Genomic DNA, 22293 nt, shown 5'->3' on the forward strand with positions numbered 1-22293 from the left:
ACTTATAATCGATCTGATAGTAAAGTCTAAGTTTGAGACGAAGTTACAAGTTGGAGATCCAATTGCGAGAAATCGCTTCTAGGTCAAACAAAAAGAAAATACGATGTCAAATTACGTTTGTTAATTATTTCGTGACATTTTTTGTTGATTGATAATTTTGTTAAAGTACTCAACTTACATCGAATCATCGTGTCCAAAACTCATCTAAAACAATACTAAGTTTTATTCGCAGTTCATCCCTTGACTCTATTTCGACATAATTCTAAACGGGTCCTGTTTTTAAGAAAATGGAATTTTTAAAAAAACATTTTTTTGATTCAAAAAAGATTATATATATCAAAATAAATTATTTTTGACAGTTTATAAGATATTAAAAATTCGTTAAGAATGCAAAAAAGTCACTTGTAAATAGGAAAATTCCAAAATTCAGTGAGCAATAAAATAAGTCAGGGAAGTTGACTCAAATATAATAATAGAAACTTAACTTTAATATTCTTCTCGAGAATTCGATGAGAGTTGACAAAATAAACAGACTTTACAAATTTACAATACCGAGGGAGTTACTTAACCGTACGTTTGCGTCTTCCAATATTTTGACAAATGTGTGCACAAAGTGACACGTGATGCTTATTTTAATATTTATTTTATGGTTTTTTTATTCCTATTATTGGCGTGAATATACTTTTCCACCCTCCCATTTTTCATAAAATTTGTAAATACAACTTAATGAACAAATTAAAGTAATAGGTGCCACTTTTTCATTTTTTTACAAAAAAATGACCAAAAGAAACTTTATTTTATTTTTATGACAAGAAAGATTCCATTAATAATAAGCCAAACTCATATTTATAATATTATATTATATTATATAAAAAGAAGTAAATAATATATTTGGAAAAAAAATCACTTCAAGGGCATAAATGTATATTTAATTCAATTTTTGGTCTATCTACGATGACTGGCTAATGTTTTAGGTCCGATGATGGAAAGGTGGAACATATATTAAATCGAAAATTCTGAGACGATGACACTTTGAATTACTTTGTAAAAAACCTCCCTTTCTTTACAGTTGTGTCCATCTTCTATAAAGATTTTGAATCTCGCTACCCAATGCGAGATCCCACAGTTGGTGTAAGCTTTCCGAAAGATAGGATTCTTTCGCAAATCCCCGTGAGAACCCATTCTTCCGAAGCGTACAAAATCATCTCCATCGGGATAATTGGAATCTGTCCGATCGGCGGGTATGGAGGCGACGGCGTCTCTGCCGCCTTATGTTTCTTCAAAAGAACTGGTAGAGCCAGACCCGCCATCGGATCCTCTGTTCAGGGTCTCTAGTGTTCCGAGTGGTTCACCGGACCAGCAGTGGAGGAGGAGAGGTGGGAGGAGAACGTCGTCGCTGCTTGCTCGCCAGAGGTCGTTTGGCCGTGAGGTCGGCCACGCTGCGGCGGAGACTTATTTGATTACCAGGCTCAGCTTCAAGCTCCTTCGCTATCTTGGGTATATGCTAATTCCCAAAATCACTGTTTTATTTCTGGACAATGATTCTGTGCAAGTTCTGATCTTATTGGGTTTTAGATGCAACGTAGTTCGAATAAAGAGTTCTTGTATATTCAGAAAAAATAATAATAAAGGTTGGATTGTTGGAAGGAGAGATTTTTATTATGAATGTTCACTAATAATATCTGTTTTCAGGGTAGGCTACCGATGGATCACGAGACTCCTTTCTCTTGCTCTTTATGCCATGTTTCTTTTGCCTGGATTTCTCCAAGGTGAGCATCAATTGTCGAACTTTTATTCGATTCTTCAAATTATTCAGTAAATTGGGCGTAGAGAATCCTTTTTACTAAGGAATGCTAATGAATCAGAAATCTTGAAAAGCATTTTGATAATGCATAACTAGGTAGAGTACTAGCAAGTAATAAGCAAATGTTTCCATTTTTCGAATTTTTTACGTATCTCCTCGGTGGAAACTGCAATTGATACTTTTACGATTCATATATTTTCTTCTCTTTAGATGGAAATACGGTGCGGTTTTCTGCAAGTACTTTGACTGTATCTGTTTTCGGTAGTCAGATATCTCAGAGATAATGACACTTTCGACATGCCTCCCTCTGTTTGAGAATGCATAGTTCTATTTATGTTTATAAATTTGCCTATTTGTAGTTGGATTTTGTTACTTCTTTTCAAGCCAAGTCCATCGAAGTATTGTTTACGGAGATCGACCAAGAAATAGGTATGTTTTTGCCAAAATAATTCTCCTTCTTACTTTATTTACTTTCATGGTGCCGTGAGGCGTGAACATGAAATAATCTTGCAGATTGGATTTGTATTTACCAAAAAATAGTGATGGCCTAAAGCCTATTGTGATATTTGTAACTGGTGGAGCTTGGATCATCGGGTGAGTAAGCTAGAGGTCATTTCCTCTCATTTATATTCGGGTTCTGAGTTTGAATATTAGCTTGTCCTTGGAGATATCACTTTAGAGTTTCAACATGCTTGTTCTTTTGGTACAATTGTTAAGATTGTTTTAAAAGTAAAGAGGTGTTGCTAATTTCACTATCTTTCGGCTTCTTATGTTATAAGTTGACTAAACTACCATTATGTTTGTATTAATTGCACAATTCAAAATATACATTTTTACGACAGTAGTTACTTGTCAACTATTCAATGCTTGAAGGAAAATCTTGCCTACTTCAAATGTTTTTGTTATCCCATGCATAAAAGCATATATAAAGAGTCAGTTATCTAAATTATGTACATGAACTAAGTTTAAAACTAAGCCGCCGAAGAAAGCGTCTGTTAAATATTCTTTCCACTTAATCAAATTATATGTTAAGTTCAGGGGGTGTATTCTTCGATGTATAAAGTAAAAAGCTAAATGGAGAGTGATCAACATTACATAGAGTGTAACTGGCACTACCATCATAAAAAACATGCAGGCTTTCGTGCTGAACCAAGTAAAACAACTCTATCCAAAACTATAAAAATGATTTATATTTGCAGGTATAAGGCATGGGGGTCTCTTCTAGGATTACAATTAGCAGAAAGAGACATCATAGTTGCTAGCATTGATTACAGGTATCTGGCATGGTTTGAGTTATAGTTAATCCTATTATCCATAATAATGCATTTTCTTTTTGGAATAAATATACCATCTTTGAGTTTACACGATACTTTCTAATATATACATCTGCGATTCAGAAATTTTCCACAGGGGACAATTAGTGATATGATTGACGATATTTCTCAGGGGATCTCTTATGTCTGTAACGATGTTGTTGAATTTGGAGGCGACCCGAACAAGTGAGTCATTTAGTCTTTTACATTTAGATTTAGTTGCTTCTTAATGGGAGAGTTCGGTAAGGATGAAAGGGCTCAAATGGCAAATCCTACTACACTTGATAGGCGATAGCTCGATGTATCATCATTGAAGCCCTACATTGGATAACAGGAATTGATTTCATAATTTAACGGCCAACACATTCTGACCTCAATAGTTGTGATGCTGGAAGCAGTATGACATTACTCTTTGTCTTGTAATATGACGAAAAACAACGATAAATGATAAACTATTTCTGCTCTATTTCTTTGTGTAAAGACCAGTATTGGTGACAAGTGCTAGGCCGAAACACAACATATGATAGATCAGGTACGACCATAGATCTTCTAATACCAAGTTTATCCATTTGATTTCTTAGGATCTATTTAATGGGTCAATCAGCTGGTGCCCACATTTCTGCGTGTGCTCTTCTACAACAAGCAGTCAAAGAGTCCAAAGGAGATGACATTTCTTGGAGTGTGTCCCAGATAAGAGCTTATTTTGGTTTATCTGGGGGGTGAGTTAAATGGGATAATGATAAAAAAAATTACACAATGATAGGCACCGTGCTATTTGGTGGGCATTATAGCTCCTAATTGATCAAACAACAGGTACAATTTACTCAAACTGGTGGATCATTTCCATGGCCGAGGCTTGTATCGCTCCGTCTTTCTAAGGTGCTTGGTTTTTTATCTTAACATTTGGCCTATAGCAAATTTTGTATGTTTATTTCTTCGTCGTCATGCTTTTTTTTCACAGTATAATGGAAGGGGAGAAATCATTGAAGCACTTCTCTCCTGAATTTATTGCACGAAGTCCAAGCTTACATGATGCAGTTTCTCTGCTGCCTCATTTTATCCTTTTCCACGGTACCTCAGATTATTCCATACCATCGGATGAAAGGTTAGATTTTTTAAGAAAGCCGATAATTTTTTTACGTTAAAAACAATTCAATTTCACGCCATCTCTTGTATAATCAAGACGTTCTCTGTTTTGCTGTCTAAACTTGGTTGTGATTACAGTAAAGCATTTGCGGAAACGCTCAGGATAGCGGGGGCTCGAGCTGAACTTATCTTATATAATGGGAAAACCCATACAGATCTATTCCTCCAAGTAACTAATGATTCTATTTCTGCTTTGTTTTATGTAATTCTTGGTCTCTGGATTCTAAAGTAAGTTCCTAAATTCAGGATCCTCTTAGAGGCGGAAAAGATGAGCTTTTCGACTATATAGTAGCCTTCATACATGCCGACGACAAGGAAGCTCTTGCTAGTGATGCTTTGGCTTCTCCAAGAAGACGCTTTGTCCCAGAAATTTTGTTGAGATTGGCTCATCATCTTAGCCCCTTCTGAGATAAAAGCAATATAGAGCTCTTCGGACCGCAACCAGCCGATTTTGAGCCCCTCGAGTTCAAGATTCTTCAACTCGCAGATCCGCAATGAGCGCTCACCTTGCAAGTTGCAACTGTTGAGAATTCTCTGTTCGATGTATTATATACATATTTCATATAAATTGTATAATTGAAAATTTCCATCTTGATACTTCACATAGGATCCACCAAATCAGCCCCAGTGTTTTAAAGATTAATGTAAAAATATGCTTGGTAGATGGAAATTACGAACGTGGATCAAGAGAGTGGAGTGGGAAAAAACTACGAAATCAGCTCCTACCCACAATTTCCCTCTCATTTACAGTTTCCCAATAAGTGTTTCATGTTCTTTTCATTATTGCCGTCTCACTCAACATCGCTTAAGCTTGAAAAGCTTGGAGAACGATATCCGTGCTTCGGAGCGCTTGACGTTTTTAGAACCTTGCTCACTATTGCACACCATCACAAATCATTCGAAGCTCAATTTCTTGCAATATTGTACGAAATCAAGTAGAAAAATAGTTTGTCTAATCAAAATTAGTTTAACACAGAGGACAAGATCCGACAACAAAATTCAAAGTTGATGGCGTAATTTAGATAACTTAAGAATCGCCTTTGTAGACTTCAAAGAAATAAATTTTCTTTTTTTTAACTATAATGTAATCCTTAATTTTAAGGTGATGGTTAGTAACTTCCTGTTGTTTTTAAAAAACCTAAAATCCCCCACTCTCTACATACTATTTCTATACTAGTACAAGACGCACGGTTGTGCTTGTACGATATGTTTTATAATTATGTATTATATTAAATGAGGATAATTTTAAAGAAATAAGTGGTATTATAATTTGATATATCTAAAAATAAATTAAAAAGACCCGCATTGAACTACAAATGTTAGAAAATACTTATTAGATACAACTTTCAAAGTAATCTGCATTTTGTAGGACTTCAAAGAAATAAAATTTTTCTTTATTATTTTTTAAAATCATGTAAATAATGTACATAATTTATTAAGCTGAATCTGTTTCCCGCCATGAAAAAACGGTTATATTAACCGTTTCCGGATAAGGATTTCTTCGTGGGTAATTTTCGGATTTAGTGCTTTCCGAAATTTAAGAAGAGAGATGTTTATTCTTCATCCTTCTGTAATAATCTTGGCCGTTGTTGTCCAATTGCCGCTCGCTGTAACCTATAATTCTCAACACTTCAAGAGACTGGCATTATTTGCAGGTACCCTTCTATCTTCTCCAGTTCGGGTATTTTGTATTTTGCTCGCTTTTCGGTTTTTGTATGTTCGAGTTGGAATTGTTTCCTACCGGAAAATTGAGACAAAAGTGCGCTTTAATGAATTCAGGAGCGAACCTAAGATTCTCAGAAAATTAGATATTAAACTTCTAAGATTTGGCGGATAGAGGGCGTGTAAGTAGTCTGGAGAATTTTCTTGTTTCAGCAGAGAAGCCTTCCAAGAAAGCCGGTGGCCAACTTTTCAAAAACTTCATTGGTGATGACGGGCGGGTTTTTGCATGTTCAGACAAGAGCTTTTTCGCCTTTGAAAAGAATGGATCCATTGCTTGGACAGTACATTTAAATTATACATGCCGTGCTGATATAGCTCCAGTTCATGGGGGTTCAAGAAAGGCAAGGCCCTCCCGATGCTCGTTTTCGTTACATGAAATTTTAATTTTTGTGACGTATTTATAGTGATCACTGATATTTTCGAGCCCAACGGCAGATATATTTGGTTGCTGAGAACAGGGTACTTAAAATCCATCCTTTTAAAAATGGAACTACTGACTCTGCGGTTGAAGTGTTCTTTGGTCCGGTTGAAACAGATATTGTTGGAATTGCAGTAAGTATATCTAGCTCATGTGTTGTTATAAATGTTAAGAACAGAGGCCTCTTTGCACTTAGATTACATGGAAAGCTTCTCTGGAGTGCTGGTCCGGTGCTTTATCGGCATGGCTATCGCCAAGGTTGCGGAAATGTACCACGGATTGTTATTTTACTTCTGTCCCAGTCATTGATCATTGTGAAGCTAGTATATATGTAAGCCTTGATCATCATATATTTTTTATCCTTTTTTTTAGTTTTAAGGTTTGGTAAGTATGATGTTTTCTTGTCTGCTTGCAAGGTCTCAAACACTGTCGGAGAACTCTACTCGTTATCGATTCGTGGTCCTCATTTCAAATGGATCCAAGATTTTAGTTTGTATGGAAACAAATTTACCATCACTTCTGGGAACAACGGTCTATTGTACGTCATTATACCCGATAAGACCCAAATTCTAGCCTTGGAAGTTTCCATGGGAAGCATTGTCTGGGAAGGAAGTATTGGACCTTTAAGTTCAGAAGATTACGAGCCAGTTGTTGATGCTAACGGTAATATTACATAGTACGAGTAAATTAAGTTTATTATGAAGCTTTGAAACCAAAGCTGATCACATAAAGCAGGGTGGATATCCATTGGATCATTGGATGGATTCTTGTACTCATTTTCACCAACTGGATCTCTCAAAAAGTTCCCACAATCAACGCGTGTGAGTTCGGTTATTCAGGTTAATCCAGTACTTGACTGTTCCGGTTATGCAGTTTATGTTTCTCAGACAGAAATGCAGGAAAGAGAAGCCAATATTATAGGAGAGAACACTTATGTTGCAGCAATGAAACCTAGGAATGCTGTATTTACATTGTTGGTTCCAGTTTTGGGGTCCTCGTACTGGTCTGAGAGCGATCATAGTAACTTATTGTTCAATCTGTCACAAAGCGATATGAAGCATTTCTCGACGGATGAAAGAACACTTCTGTCATTTTTTGCTGTTTCAAGTAAGTTTTCAAAACCTCAATCCTAACTCGTTATACTTTCTTAATGATTAGGAGCTCATTATTCAAATCATTTCATCTTGCAGGAAATGGCAATCCATTCCCTTGTCGTTCTACTCGTAATATTCTTCTGTCGGCTGAAATATACTTATACTAAGTAGAAAAAACATACATAAACGTCTTATATTTTGCTGCTGTTGCTCCAGGTCAGAAGCTTGCATCTAGCTGCTCACTGATTAAGCCCAAGAATATCGGTATCTACACAGGTAATTTGGTTTCAAGATATGGATCATATTTGTTGAAGCGACACAAAGCTTCGGTCTGATTTTAACATGTTACACAGGTAACCCAAGCACGATTGTATTGTTTCTATTATCAGAATCAGTACTGCTGGTTTTACTGGCAGCATCTGTCAAGTACTGCTGCGTCTTCTGGAGGAAGAAAAGGCTTCAAATTTTGAATCTTGGAACATTTCTTGAAAAGAGAGTAAGCTAAATTTCTTGCATTATATATGACCACACCGTTTCATGATGTTGGCAGTTTCGTCAAACTAAATTGGGTTTATCGCAGCTAAGTGCAGTACTCTTTTGTTTAACCAGCGTTCGCTACGTGTGCAACAGAAAGAATTTGACAGGGCAATAACGAAGCTTGAACAAAAAGCTTCAGAGGAAGCAGTTACGAATGGAGTGCTTGAAACACTGAACGACTTAGTTAAAGAAAGAGAAGGCATCAAGAGAAAGCTCTCAACGACATATAGTTTGGGACGGGACGGGGAAAAATCAGGGTTGAAAACCGTTCTCCCGTTGTATGATGGGACATCCAGGAGCCATTCGTTTCAGGCTTCGAAGAAAGAAAGTGTTACTATATTTCATACACCAACTGACAGTGTTTCTTCAGGAGACAGCAGTCTCGATGAAATTCGAGGATTTACAGTAAATCCATCGTCGTCGGAGCATTCTTGTGGTGAAATTGAGGTAGTGGGAATGAAAGGTGATGAAATGGAAAAGCGAAATATGGCTGGAAGGAGTCAAAGTTTGAGGAGGAGAACGATGTCATTTCAATGACTGTTCCCGTTTAGAACAAGGTGGCATAGATGTAATGTAAGTGCCATATTCATAATTAGATTATCGTAAAAGACATAATCTTGATCCTCAAAACTAAAGATTTGTTTAATTAATATATTTGATCGATCCATTTATGTTATTGTAATGACATCTTATTAAATTATCATACTAAACAATTGAGCAGGTATCTTTTTAGGCGGTCTCAAGAATTTTTATCTGTATGAATGACTCAAATAAAAGATCTGTCTCACAAAATACTACCTGTGAGACCGTCTAACATAAATCTTTGTCAAGAAAATTATGTTATGTTCATCTTCTTATCTTTCTTAAAACTGCTTAATTCATGAATTAAGTTAGACTATGGTGGAAGCCAAATTGGACATATTCAGTCACTAATTCGAGAGAATTTTATACCGACCTTGTATCTAATTAATCAGCTTTCAATGGTGGAAGCGTGATCTTCTCCGAGTTCGAATCCAAGTCCGAGCCTATTTGACCGAAATAACAATGAATTTAAAAAAAAGGATAATAAAAAAACACAGTAGAAAGTCAAATGTCAACCCCTCTGCCTCGATGAGCTCTTAGGGCTGGCGTAGTCTGTTCTTTTCAGCTTTCATCGGTTGAATTGCATCTTCGAATGGCGGTGCCGGTTGTTCGGTTCCCGATATTCCCTCTCCTGCGGTTAATCGGAATTACATTAGCCGCACTTACAATTATATGGACCCAGCGTTTCAGAGGAGGAATGGCTCTCGTATCCGAGGATAAAGCTCTCATTTTCAACGTAATTTTTCTGTTCATTCTTACTGTTGATTTTGAGTTGGTGGATGAATTCGGGAAGTGGGTAATATTTTGGTTAACCTAAATCGAAATGCTTGATTGATTGAATGGTTTTTCTTATATGATTTTCAGGTTCACCCCGTTTTAATGCTCATTGGCTTTCTGCTCCTGAATGGTGAAGGTAAAAAAAAAATATGTGGGAGAGAATACAGTTTAGCTCGAATCCCAGTGATGTCGCATCGAAGCATTGTTTGCTGTTAGATCGAACTAGAATGACTCAAGTTTTCTTAACTTCTTGTACGATGAATTCGTAAAGAAAATATCATGTTGCTGGTAAGATCAGACAGGGAGAATTGTATCAGTCGCTCAAAATGCACAAAAAAAAAACTTACAACTTCAAGTATTAAAGTATGAACCATCTGATAGAATATGTTAAGTTGATCTTCATCGATAGTTTGGGATTCAATACTTGTAACTGGGGACCTCTGGTTTGTATATGCGGCTTGCTGACAGATTTTTTTTTCATGTTCATATGGATTATTGAGAAATTGGTTCCATTATTTTGTAGATAATTTACTAGCTTTGTGTTTGGTGATTAATTTAGAACTTCCCCGTTGTTCCTTGTTACAAATTATTAAAGCTCAACCATAACAAATTCTGAGGTTCCTTTAAATAGTTTAGAAGTTGAAAAGAACTTACGATGGATGCTGTGGTTGTCTCTGTGAGACATAGGGAATTTTGCACACTGTTATCATTTTAGAGCAGTTTCGCTCCGTTGGATCATCAGTTTGGTCAGAGAAACTTTTGTTCTCGATTCTTTCCGAATTTCAGTTTTATGGACATGTTGATAAAAACTAGTTCAATTTGTTGCGGTCTTTATAATTTTGTTGAAGTGTCTGTTATATCTTGCGGATGTACGGATAAGAGGCAATGTGGAAAAAAAAATGAATATCGTCAGCTGTATATTTCTCGCAATGATATTAACAAGCAAGCACTGTTGTTTTAATGCGCCCATTCTTTCCTCTTCACAAGCCATGAATGGGTTATCTCTTTTTGGCATACTGTATAGGTACAACTAATTTAATTTTTTTCTTGGCTTTGTAGACACACCAATTAGTGTTCTTTTTACACGGAAAACTCTGAATAAGGTTTTGAATTTCCTTAATTGGATTCTGTAGCCATGATAGCATATAAAGCTCTCTCAGGAACCAAAGGCCTCAAAAAAATAGTTCATCTTTTTCTGCAATTTTTGGCTCTATGTTTTGGTGTAATTGGAGTATGGGCTGCTTGGAAGTTTCACAATGAAAAAGGCGTTGACAACTTCTATAGTCTCCACTCTTGGCTTGGCCTAGCCTGCCTTTTCTTCTTTGGAATTCAGGTAGTAATTTTAGATTCTTGACGCTCGCCCCTACTTTTAATTATTTCTTACTATACCAAACATTCTTATTTCTAGAAGCATCAATTCTCCAGCTTGCATCAATTGACAATTTCTTCTGCAGTGGGCTGCTGGATTTGTGACCTTTTGGTATCCAGGCGGTTCAAGAAACAGTCGTGCTGGTCTGCTGCAATGGCATGTATTTTTTGGCATTTATATTTATGCCTTAGCAGTGGCTACATGCACCACTGGTTTTCTTGAGAAGGCGACATTTCTTCAAATGCACAAGATAATATCACGCTACTCAACTGAAGCGTTGCTGATTAATTCTTTGGGTATCATGACCGTTGTTTTGGCTGGTTTGGTGATTCTTGCCGTTGTCTCTCCTTCAAAAGAAAACTTTGAGAAACGTGAGGTTCTAAAAGTATAGGCACGTTGTATAAGTTCATCTTTGACTCTTTGACAGTAGGGCTTCCGCGGTTTATTTCTGTGAGAAAAAGAGTTAAAGGGGTTATAGTTAACCTTTTGTTGTCTGCGCTGGACTTTCAGAAGTCCTTTTCACTTAGTGAACATCATTCTGCGGTCCGAATGTTTCTCTAGAATATGATTTATGTTTTACTTCAATCATTCAACTTTTAAGTGACCATTTCAGATTTTGTATATTTTTGTGGAGCAACAATTTAGTAAGGATGATAATGACTAAACGAGTCAACTTTAATAGCACGATAATTGCTGACATTGGATATTTGATACTGCAAGCTTTTACCAGAGTTTTAAGTTGCGATTCATTCTGTCATATTCGATATGGTATTGGATCTGGAGACTTTTGGTCAAGAAAACAAACATGCTGTTGCACAATTTAATCTTTTAAATCAACAAAATCAATCATATTGTAGCAAAATCAAAGCTTTTTACTTTTCAAATCAGTGCACCATAGTCCTAGTTTAAGTTCAGTTCAACAAAATGTTGTAATTTTAACTTTTTAAGTACTATAATCTCGACGCTTTATATATACTAGCTACCTATGCGCACATGATTTATATCTATACAGTCATTTTTTTCATTACAATCGTTTTTTATAATACTTTTTTGGAGTTACATAAATTATTGTCGTAAAGATTAAGAAGTTGTATTAAAATTATGAATTTTAGGATAAACTTTTATGAATTGTTTGCAATCAGTTAAAATTCCGTCTCATAAATACGACCTGTGAGACCGTCTTACACAAGTTTTTGTTATTGAGTATTTATAAAATTCTTGAGACCAAAATTGTTCTCTAATTTTTCTCTCTAAATTTTTGGCATAGGAGCGATAAAAAATGTATAAATTTCAAATGTATTAAATTTATTTTTGTTTTTATAAAAACAAGATCATAAACTTCAAATTCACTACTTGCATGTTTATATAATATTTATGTTGATAAAGATAAATTTCAAGTCCACTTAATAATGATATCATTTAAATATATTATTTTTTATATTATTGATGTATAAATGAGTAAAATATATATTCAAAATTTAATATATTTTTTATTATAAATAATAACACGTGTCTAACTCCGAATTAAACATCTAATGATTCTAACTACATTGGAGAAGTAGGGAACAGAGTTTTGGGGTGAAACGGGCAAGACGGTGAGCATACAGACATACATGTGCCGGTAATAATGGCCATGGGCAACAGATGGGTGGGCCTTTTGGGCCGCGTGACCCTACCAATTCGAAAAGGGACTGGAAATTACAAACAGATCTGGGCCAACTGGTGCACGTGTGTCCAGTAAAAGCTGACATTTTGACCAATCAAAGTTGCTTTTAACACGTGTCGGATTAGTACCCATTCCAACGTTGCTACGCTACTCGTTCAAGGCTACAGCCTACAGGCTTATTCATTATTCGACAGTTTCTTTCATCCTACCTGCTGATTATACAAATCATGCATACCCATTATCTTTTTTTTTAGACTTCATATATATATCATACATAATTATGTATGATATATATATATATATATATATATATATATATATATATATATATATATATATATATATATATATATATATATATATTTCAAGAGTATGTCTATACGGTCTCAATAATTTTTATCTGTGAGACGGGTCAACTCTATAGATATTCACAATAAAAAGTAATACTCTTAGCATAAATAATAATATTTTTTATTGATGACCCAAATAAAAGATCTGTCTCACAAAATACGACCCGTGAGATTGTCTCACACAAGTTTTTTTCATATTTCAATGCAACAAAGAAAAATATAAATTTAATCGTTTAAATTGGTATGTTTTCTCTTGGTCGTTTGACTCGTTAAAGTTGTTTTTTGTCTTAAAATTATGTTTTTTTGTCGATTTTTAGTTTAATTTTATTAAATTACTGATATCATATAAGAACTCTCAACAAAACAAAACTAAAAAATATAAAATAAAATAAAGGACATGAAATTTCTTGGGACAGGGAACGAACCCACATGCTACACAAAAATCTTTTAATCCTCGTCTCAGGAAAGTAACTCGTCTGTAGAAACATTATCTTCAGCCGAAAAAATATATTGGTTTGTAAAATATTGGGGTTTAGAATTATATTATACTAGTATTATTCTCAAGAACACATGTAAATAATAATAATTTAATTATATCAAATGAAATTTATTATCACATATGTAAAATTTAATATAGTTATATTGAACGTCATGAACACATAAAATATGTTTCTAAAATAATATGACTTGAATAAAAATATTTAGGTTCATTTTAATAACATAATCATCATAAAAAAACTATTGTGCGTAAAGTTATAATTATAATTTATATAAGATTTTTAAATTTTATTAAATTCTTATTTGATGTTTAATTTAAAAATAATTGCTGAAGCTAGTGAGCGGTTTATAGTGTAATTTGATATGTGTAATATTGAAAATAAATTGCAAATTATTAGTGTGAGTTTTTAAATTTTATTAAATGCTTACTTTTCCTTTATATTTAATAATAAAGGATAGAAATGAGTGAGATGTCATAATGCAATTTGAGATGAGTAATATTGAAAATAAATTGCGATGACAATTCTGAGAAAAATGTTGTGTAAAGGAAAACAAAAGATGATGTCTTTTAGGTGACATATTTTTTATATAATAGTATAAATAATAATAAATCAAGATATAGTAAAATAAGATATTGAATAATTAATTTAAATTTTAACCTTATTTTTCAAAAAAATAAGTTTGACATGATGTGTTAAGAGTTGGTGACTTAAGCAGGCGTCAAGAAATAAGTTTGACACGATGTATTAAGAGATGATGACTCACTCACTTCAGTCCCTACAATAAATAGGTCTCAATCTAAGTATTTCATTAGATAAATTGATCAAATTTCATGGGTTTTAGATAGAGAAATAGTGGGTTCGAGAAGAAGCAAAAATAAGAGAAAATAGAGAAATATCAAATCTTGTCCAAATATCTTCGAATTTTAACAAAACAATTTCTTGTTCAGAAATCATCGTGTGCTAGAGATGTAACAAGATCAGGATCCCGTTTTTTTCCAGAAAATTCGAGTTCGTGAATAACAGTTTCTGAAAATTTTTCCAGAAAACTATTTTTAAAGTAGATACATCCAGCTTGCTTTCCTCATTTTTATTAAACTTGTTTTGTTTTGGTCATAATATAAAAATTGTACAAAATATTTCATAGTTTACAAATGTGTCAGTCGATTATCTTTACAGTCATTGAAAAACTATTTTTGGACTTTCGAAACAAGCCAAATAATCATTTTTTTTTTCAAAATCTTGGAAAATTCCAATCAAAATTCAAATTTTTTTATACACAAAAGTTGTAGAGCAAGACAAGACGAGCCACCTTGCAGGCGTGTGGCTGAGGTACACTCACGGATGTTTTACATACTTTTGTGATGGTGAACAACTCTGCACTATTTGTAGACATTCTAGAAAAGTTTGGTAATTTTTTGACATGTACTCTATTTACTATGATTTTTTGAAGCCTTATTCAAAATTATCTGGTGTGAATTTTGTACAAAAATGAATTTCAAAAAGTTTCAACACTTACTACTGCTCTTAACCACTGTAAAATCACTCAAATTATATTTATAAGAAAGTATCTTGACTTAGGGATTAACAACCGAGATAAAAATATAAGCTACTAAGGTGAGGTTTGTACTGTGAGATTCATTGTCGGTTTTTCTTCAATTATGGTCATTTTGGCTTGGAATTTAAAGTAAACTTTCATGATATATATCATCATATTGTGCATTTCATATTTTGTTGATCATATTATTCATCATATTTGATTTTCTGGAATGTTTTTGGTTTCTAACTAGTTAATGATCAGCTACTAAATAAATGAATGATTGAATGAACGACGGGAGCTCTAGACAACAGTCAATATACCTGATAGTTGGTCCATTGGAACGTGACTTTGGTTCGAAAAATGAGTCTAATGAACAATGAGTTTAAACTGGGTTCATAGTTCATCTGAACAACGTGACTTTGATCTGAAAATTTGAGTACATGAGAAAAATTATTAGACCGAATGTTGGTTGGAGCCATCTCATTAGCCCATATTCACTTCAAAATCCTGAACACTCACTACATTTCACTTGAAAAGATATTTTCATAATAATATGTTACTATCGATATAAATATAATCTCCTATTGAATTACTGCTCTGATAAAATACCGTTTAACTTGTTATAAATATATAAGCTCGTTTTATTCTATAACTAAGTCTTCAAAGACTTAACCTTTATTTTTATTCTATTTATTGTAAATTCTAAATACAAGATTTAAGGATTCCGAATAGAAAGAGAATTATGAAAATTGAAATATTGACTTAACAAGATTTGAGATCGTACTGATAGTATTTTGGTTATTTTTTGTAAAGTCAAACATTGTACACGATTATGCTACCGTAAGTTAAAAATGATAATGATATTACAAGTTAGGATTTGATTGCATGATTTGAATTAATTGTCGAATATTTTTTGGAATAGTGTTACATAGGGCATAAAGTAGGAAAAAATATCTTTTGTAACATTCATTATAACATTCTTAATTAATTGGGCCAGAATTTTTTCTGGCCCTTGGATGTACCCCTGTAGGCAGTGCCTGCAGGGGTAGGATGAAATAATCCCTAAATATACCTAAAGTACATTAAGCCAAAATATATGAATTTAAATTCATTATAGATAACCCCAAATGGCCATAATCCTCAATTAACACACAACTCCACTTTTTCCTCAATGAACTTTCTCTGCCATTTTTAATACCACATGCATAATGCTAATGCAAAAGACTCAGCTTGAAAAGAACAAACTAAACAAGTTATAAAACAAATCCAATCATCACGTCATTAATCTTATCATTAACTCATTACATGACACGATCTTAGTACATATTATACATATAACTGAAACAAGAACAAAAAAAAAGCCGAGCCCTGGTCATAAAAAAGATCATTTTTTCCATTCCAGATGGATAAATATGAATGCTTCGTTTAAATATATTTGGGACGATTTATAAGTAAAAACCCTCGAAGGTAATTAAATAGTTAAGATCATCATGAATAATATTCTTGCCTAGTCTCGCCAGCAAAGAAGCATCTCTACACATCTCCTCATTATGTAAAGCCTCCCTCTTTGTTCTTTCAGGAATTTCCCCAGTTTTGTGCTTGAATCGACTCTTCTCATTGATCCTTCTGCTGTAAATTTCATCTCCATTTTCAAGATTACTGACCCTTTAAATTGCTCTAGAAATGGCGATGAATGCAGAACAGAATTAATTGGTGGGGGAGAGATGTGGAAAAATCTGTGGATTTTGAAGAGAATGGAGAAGGATTAGTACACTGTAAAACTTTCGAAGGGATTGGTCTTAAGCAGGTTGATTTATAGCTATAGAGTACTTGTGAATGCGGTGCCTATTTGTACATACATGCGTCCAGCTGTATATATATATATATATATATATATATATATATATATATTTATTTAGTCTTTCTTAATCATCTTTATCTTGAGATAGTTTTTTAGCCTGAGTTAAGTTCAAATCTCAATTTTAACATGATATCAGAGCTCAAGTTCCACCGTTATGTGTTGGACTGCCCATAATTGTACCCCTCGTTCTGCTCATAGTTGAGTCATATATAAACTTCACGCTCCAGATGTTCATTCCGGACGTGAGGAGTTGTGTATTAGTTGTTCCACATAAGTTAGATAAAATCCATGAGAGTTCCATATATAGACTTGTATAATCTTTTTTTCTTGAGCTAGCTTCTGTGGATGAATTAAGTCTAAATTCTAATCTTTAACAAGTTGAAGATCGAATAACAAATGCCTAAATCTTACACGTGCAAGTTTGTTCGAATATTTATGTTTGATGAAATATTGTAATATTGCGTGTGCAGCGTTTAGGGCCATTAATTCAGACATTAGATTCTAAGATTATAAGCTCCTCGGCCAAGTTAATGATAAGAGAAGAAGATGTTCTAAAGTTTCGAGTTGTCTTTTTCTTTTTCTTTCCAATTTTTTTTTCATGTGTATATCGTTTGCAATGAATTTGATTCCTTAATTAGTAAATAATATCAGCATTGTTTTCTGATATTAAATGACATTTGAAGAAAAATAACAATTTCAACCTTTTCAATTTCATTTTATTAAGATATTTAAAATTTAACTGTTACTTAAAATAAGAAAGAACATACAAATTAAAAATAGTGGACTCAACCAGAATTTCCTAATAAATACACAACAACTAACAACACAAACACACGCATACATACATATATATATATATATATATATATATATATATATATAAAACAACCCCAATTTTGCTAAATCCTTATAAGAAAATCAATCGTATGGGAAAAAAAAATTAGTGAATGAAATTAAAAAAAAACATAAAATTTTATATAAGAAAAGAAGATTGATAGATCTTAGGGCATATTTCACATATGACAGAAGGAAATTACTCTTGTGTCGGCGACTAACCTTGAGGACAAAAACTTGTGTGAGACGGTTTCACGGGTCGTATCTGTGAGACCGATCTCTTATTTGGGTCACCCATGCAAAAGTATTACTTTTTATGCTAAGACTATTACTTTTTATTGTGAATCTCGTATCACAGATTATGATCCGTGAGACGGTCTCACATGAGACTCACTCAACCTTGAGATACCGATTAAAAAAGTGAAATTGAATAATATAAAATGAATCCTCCTCCAGATCAAAAGGCGATCACCACTTTGTTCTTCGCCATGCATGCACACACACAATATCATTATTATTCATCATTCGCACATCTTCCCAAAAAATATCATTTCATTAACTTAATTGAGAAGTAGTAAATTATCAATATCTTAGTGAGGGCTTTTTTAAAAAATAAAAAAATAAAATATATTTTTTCTATTTTTTTCAATTAATATTCCCTCGTGCTTGAAAGGCGGTGGTGCATTTGGTCGTCCCCCTCCCTGTTCATTCATTAAATTGTGTTACAGGAAAAAGATCACTCGTCTTGAGATATTTCTAAATACTGACAAAGCCAGTTCATTGCAAACTAATGACTGAAACTTCAACATTTGAGTTATTAATGGATGGCTCCCACAATGTCGTATTTTCGGGGTCTCCTGGTGCAGTTTTCACTTTCGGATAGGATAGGAATTAGGATAGGATCATCGTCGGCTGTGTCGACCGGGAGAAAACTCGACTTCCAAATATATATGAGTGGTCGTTCCATGCTATCTAGAAGCGAATGGTACGTTAAAAGATCTTCCACAACTCAGCATAGCAATTCCTTCGATAGATTATATTAAACGTATTTTTTTATCTATTTTTTTCAATAAGTTCTCGATTATTATATAGTATATTTTGTTTTTTCACGCAGATTAAGAATATTACTGAAAAAACAAATTATATATACAAGCAAATATCCTAATACACCCTTACTTAATGATATTGAGAAATGAAATTTGAATACTTTATGCACATTAAATAGGAGTATATCAGTAAAAGAGTTTATTAAATGTGAAAAGTTGACTATATATTTGGGAAGTACGTGAACTATATAATTGGACCGGAGGGGGTAATATATTTATGAAAACCTAAGTCCCATTATAACCCCACATCATATATCTTAAAAATTAATTGAGATTATTATGCAGAACAATAATATATATATTGTTGAAAATATAATATTAAAATATGTATGTTGAATGTTGAATGTTGAAAATTAGGTAAAATTAGGTGTTGAATATTGAAAATTAGTGTGTGATGATGTATGTAATGAGGTAATTTATTTTGGAATATTTGTATATGAAACTCTATAAATAGAGCACTCATTTGTGAATGAAATAACAATTGAGTAGAGAGAAAAATATTATAAAGTGTGTAGTTTGGTAAATTTTGAGAGTTTGAGATTTTTACTTTTTACCGTAAATTTTTACTTTTTCACAACACGTTATCAGCACGAAGCTCTAAAAGTCCTACATATTTTTCCAAGCTCCAAACAGAAGAAAAAGGTAACAAAAGTAATTATATTTATTTTACTGTTATTTGTTTATTGTGTATTTATTTAATATACAATATAATGTTATTATTAGAAATAATAAAAATAAATTTTTCATAAACTTGTTATAAATCCTGGGAGGATGTTAAGACGACATCCCACACTCCCGGCAAGGGATACGACAAGTATAAAAGCCTATAAGGTTTTTAAACAAAATAAATTATGACAGTCGTTATAATATTATGATATGATATATATAATTATTTAAACATGTCTAATATTATATATACCATATTATTACCATAAAATTATACAAATACATACATTTATTCTTTTATTCACCAACGGTCATAAACGGTAACAAAACGGTTAGTTTTTGCCCTATAAATATGATCTCTCAAACTCATTCAATCACCCCAACTTTCTCTTCTTCTCTAAAAATTATTCTTCATCAAATTTTCGGAGAAAAAAGAAGATGGCTTTCGCAAGGTTATTTTTAATTATTTTAGTTATCATACTCACGAGTCTTGTATTTATCGGAGAATATCCTCCTCGTGTGTTTTCTTTATTTTTACGAATACTTGTACTTGTTGTTTATCCATTACTTTGTATTGCAATATTCATTAACTAATAAAATGCATCGTGATTTTTAGTACCACCATGGCAAACTTGACAAAGCTCGAATCATCGCTCTTGACATTACTGGGAAAAATTATATGCCATGGACTCTAGATGTAGAAATGCATCTTGAGTCATTGGGTCTAAGCGAGACCATTAAAGAAAATGACATATGCACGTCACAAGAAAAGGCAAGAGCCATAATATTTTTACGTCGACATCTCGACGATGGATTGAAATGTGAATATCTGACTGAAAAAAAACACATGGCTTTGTGGAAGGGATTAAAAGAAAGATTTGAACATATAAGAGAAGTTATACTTCCGACCGCCCGGAATGAATGGAATACATTAAGATTCCAAGACTTTAAAAAAGTCAGTGATTACAATTCGGCGATGTATAGAATAATCTCGCAATTGAAATTTTGTGGCCATGAGATTACTGAATCTGAGATGCTTGAAAAAAAATTTTCCACATTTCATGCATCAAATATTACTCTACAGCAACAATATAGAGTACGTGGATTTGCCAGATATTCTGAACTCATCGCCTGTCTTCTTGTGGCGGAAAAGAACAACGAGCTTCTAGTGAGAAATCATCAGTCCCGACCCACTGGATCAACAGCATTTCCCGAAGTAAATGCTGTAAATAAAAATGAATTTAAACCTCGAAACCAAAATCAAATTCAAAAACAAGATTTTGGTCGAGGTCGAGGTCGAGGTCGAGGTCGTGGACGTGGACGTGGACGTGGATTTGGTCGTGGTCGTGGTCGAGGCCGTGGTTTTGAAAATAATAGAGATAGTTATTTTTATAACTCATCTCAAAAGAGCGTCCCAAACCATCCACAGAAAAGGCATCATGAGAATACAAGTGTTAATGAGGATCACTCAAAAAGATATGAAAGTTCTTGTTACAGATGTGGTACTCCAGGACATTGGTCCAAAGTTTGTCGAGCCCCTGAGCACCTTTGTAAACTTTATAAAGAATCATTAAAGGGGAAAGAAAAGGAGACCAACTTCACTGAACGCAGTGACCGTTTGAGTGATTCAACTCATCTTGATGCTGGTGATTTTATGAATGATTTCTCTGGAAATGATCAACATGTTGGTGGGATAGAAATGAACAATTTTGATGCTGCAGATTTTCTAAATGATTTTTCTGAAAATGAACAATATAGTGGTAGAATATAAATGTACAATAATTTGTTTTTCATGTATTCATAGAATAATGTTTTATTGTATAATTATGATATATGTTATATTTAAATATATATTGCCAGTAATTTATTTCATTGCATATTTTTTTTGAAGTTCAAATATGGAAAATGCAATGAGCAAAACTGAAGTTTGCATACCCGATAGTGGTACAACGCACACTATCCTCCGAGATAAAAGATATTTCTTGGAACTAAAACCAACAAAAACAACGGTGAATACAATATCAGGTCCTGTAGACTTGATTAAAGGATGTGGTAAAGCACAATTTTTGTTACCTAATGGTACAAAATTTTTGATCAATGATGCTTTATATTCACCACAATCGAAAAGAAATTTGTTGAGTTTTAATGATATATATTCTCATGGGTATGATACTCAAACAATGAATGAAGGGAATGAGAAATATATGTGTCTTATCACATATAAATCAGGAAAGAAATATGTGATTGAAAAATTACCAATGCTCCCTACTGGATTGCATTATACACATATAAGTCCCATTGAATCAAACATGGTAGTTGATAATTCTTCGATATTAACCAATTGGCATGATCGATTGGGACATCCTGGTTCAACAATGATGCGAAGAATTATAGAAAATACACATGGTCATCCGTTGAAAGACCAGAAGATCTTTCAGAATAATAAGTTTCAATGTAAAGCTTGTTCTCTCGGAAAACTTATTATAAGACCATCACCAGGCAAAATCCAAACTGAATCACCAATGTTTCTTGAACGTATTCAGGGTGATATTTGTGGACCAATCCATCCACCATGTGGACCATTCGATACTTTATGGTATTGATTGATGCCTCCAGCAGATGGTCACATGTATGTTTATTATCAACTCGAAATGTTGTATTTGTAAGATTACTTGCTCAAATAATAAAATTGAGAAATCAATTTCCCGATTATACAATCAAGAAAATTAGACTTGATAATGCTGGTGAATTTACTTCCCAGACTTTCAATGATTATTGTATGTCTATGGGAATTATTGTTGAGCATCATGTTGCTCATGTACATACACAGAATGGATTGGCTGAATCATTGATTAAACGTCTGCAAATGATTGCTAGACCAATGATTATGAAAACAAAACTCCCTATTTCTATATGGGGACATGCAATTTTACATGCCGCTGCATTAATTCGCATCAGACCAAGTGCATATCATAAATACTCCCCAATACAGCTTGCATTTGGTAAAGAAC

At 33.4% G+C, this 22293-nt stretch overlaps 4 protein-coding genes across 4 annotated transcripts; 3 read left to right on the forward strand and 1 right to left on the reverse strand.

Moving 5' to 3' along the window:
* The first annotated feature begins 1006 nt into the window (after positions 1–1006).
* Positions 1007–4936, forward strand: LOC140841593 (isoprenylcysteine alpha-carbonyl methylesterase ICME-like). Its single transcript, XM_073209124.1, has 11 exons — positions 1007–1497; positions 1693–1769; positions 2164–2233; positions 2318–2398; positions 3004–3078; positions 3202–3303; positions 3699–3836; positions 3931–3996; positions 4079–4222; positions 4342–4432; positions 4510–4936. Exons 1-11 carry the CDS (start codon positions 1244–1246, stop codon positions 4669–4671), a joined length of 1260 nt encoding a protein of 419 aa, XP_073065225.1. The 5' UTR covers positions 1007–1243; the 3' UTR covers positions 4672–4936.
* An 813-nt stretch (positions 4937–5749) lies between these two features.
* On the forward strand, positions 5750–8669 carry LOC140840529 (protein GAMETE EXPRESSED 3-like). The gene is given in 10 exon segments (XM_073207707.1): positions 5750–5918; positions 6139–6326; positions 6421–6664; positions 6667–6734; positions 6820–7066; positions 7139–7510; positions 7594–7626; positions 7714–7773; positions 7851–7993; positions 8107–8669. Coding segments are annotated over 10 exon segments (1926 nt in total). The 5' UTR covers positions 5750–5812; the 3' UTR covers positions 8572–8669.
* Positions 8670–8966: 297 nt separating this feature from the next.
* Positions 8967–11157, forward strand: LOC140841594 (transmembrane ascorbate ferrireductase 2-like). The gene is made up of 4 exons (XM_073209125.1): positions 8967–9352; positions 9481–9529; positions 10527–10726; positions 10848–11157. The coding sequence occupies exons 1-4, from the start codon at positions 9209–9211 to the stop codon at positions 11151–11153; spliced, it is 699 nt and encodes a 232-aa protein (XP_073065226.1). The 5' UTR covers positions 8967–9208; the 3' UTR covers positions 11154–11157.
* A 4828-nt stretch (positions 11158–15985) lies between these two features.
* Positions 15986–16637, reverse strand: LOC140840530 (small polypeptide DEVIL 6-like). Its single transcript, XM_073207708.1, has one exon. The coding sequence runs from the start codon at positions 16461–16463 to the stop codon at positions 16323–16325; it is 141 nt and encodes a 46-aa protein (XP_073063809.1). The 5' UTR covers positions 16464–16637; the 3' UTR covers positions 15986–16322.
* Positions 16638–22293: the final 5656 nt, after the last annotated feature.

This window comes from Primulina eburnea, chromosome 9, assembly GCF_022965805.1.
Source record: "Primulina eburnea isolate SZY01 chromosome 9, ASM2296580v1, whole genome shotgun sequence".
In the NCBI taxonomy this organism is placed as follows: Eukaryota; Viridiplantae; Streptophyta; class Magnoliopsida; order Lamiales; family Gesneriaceae; genus Primulina; species Primulina eburnea.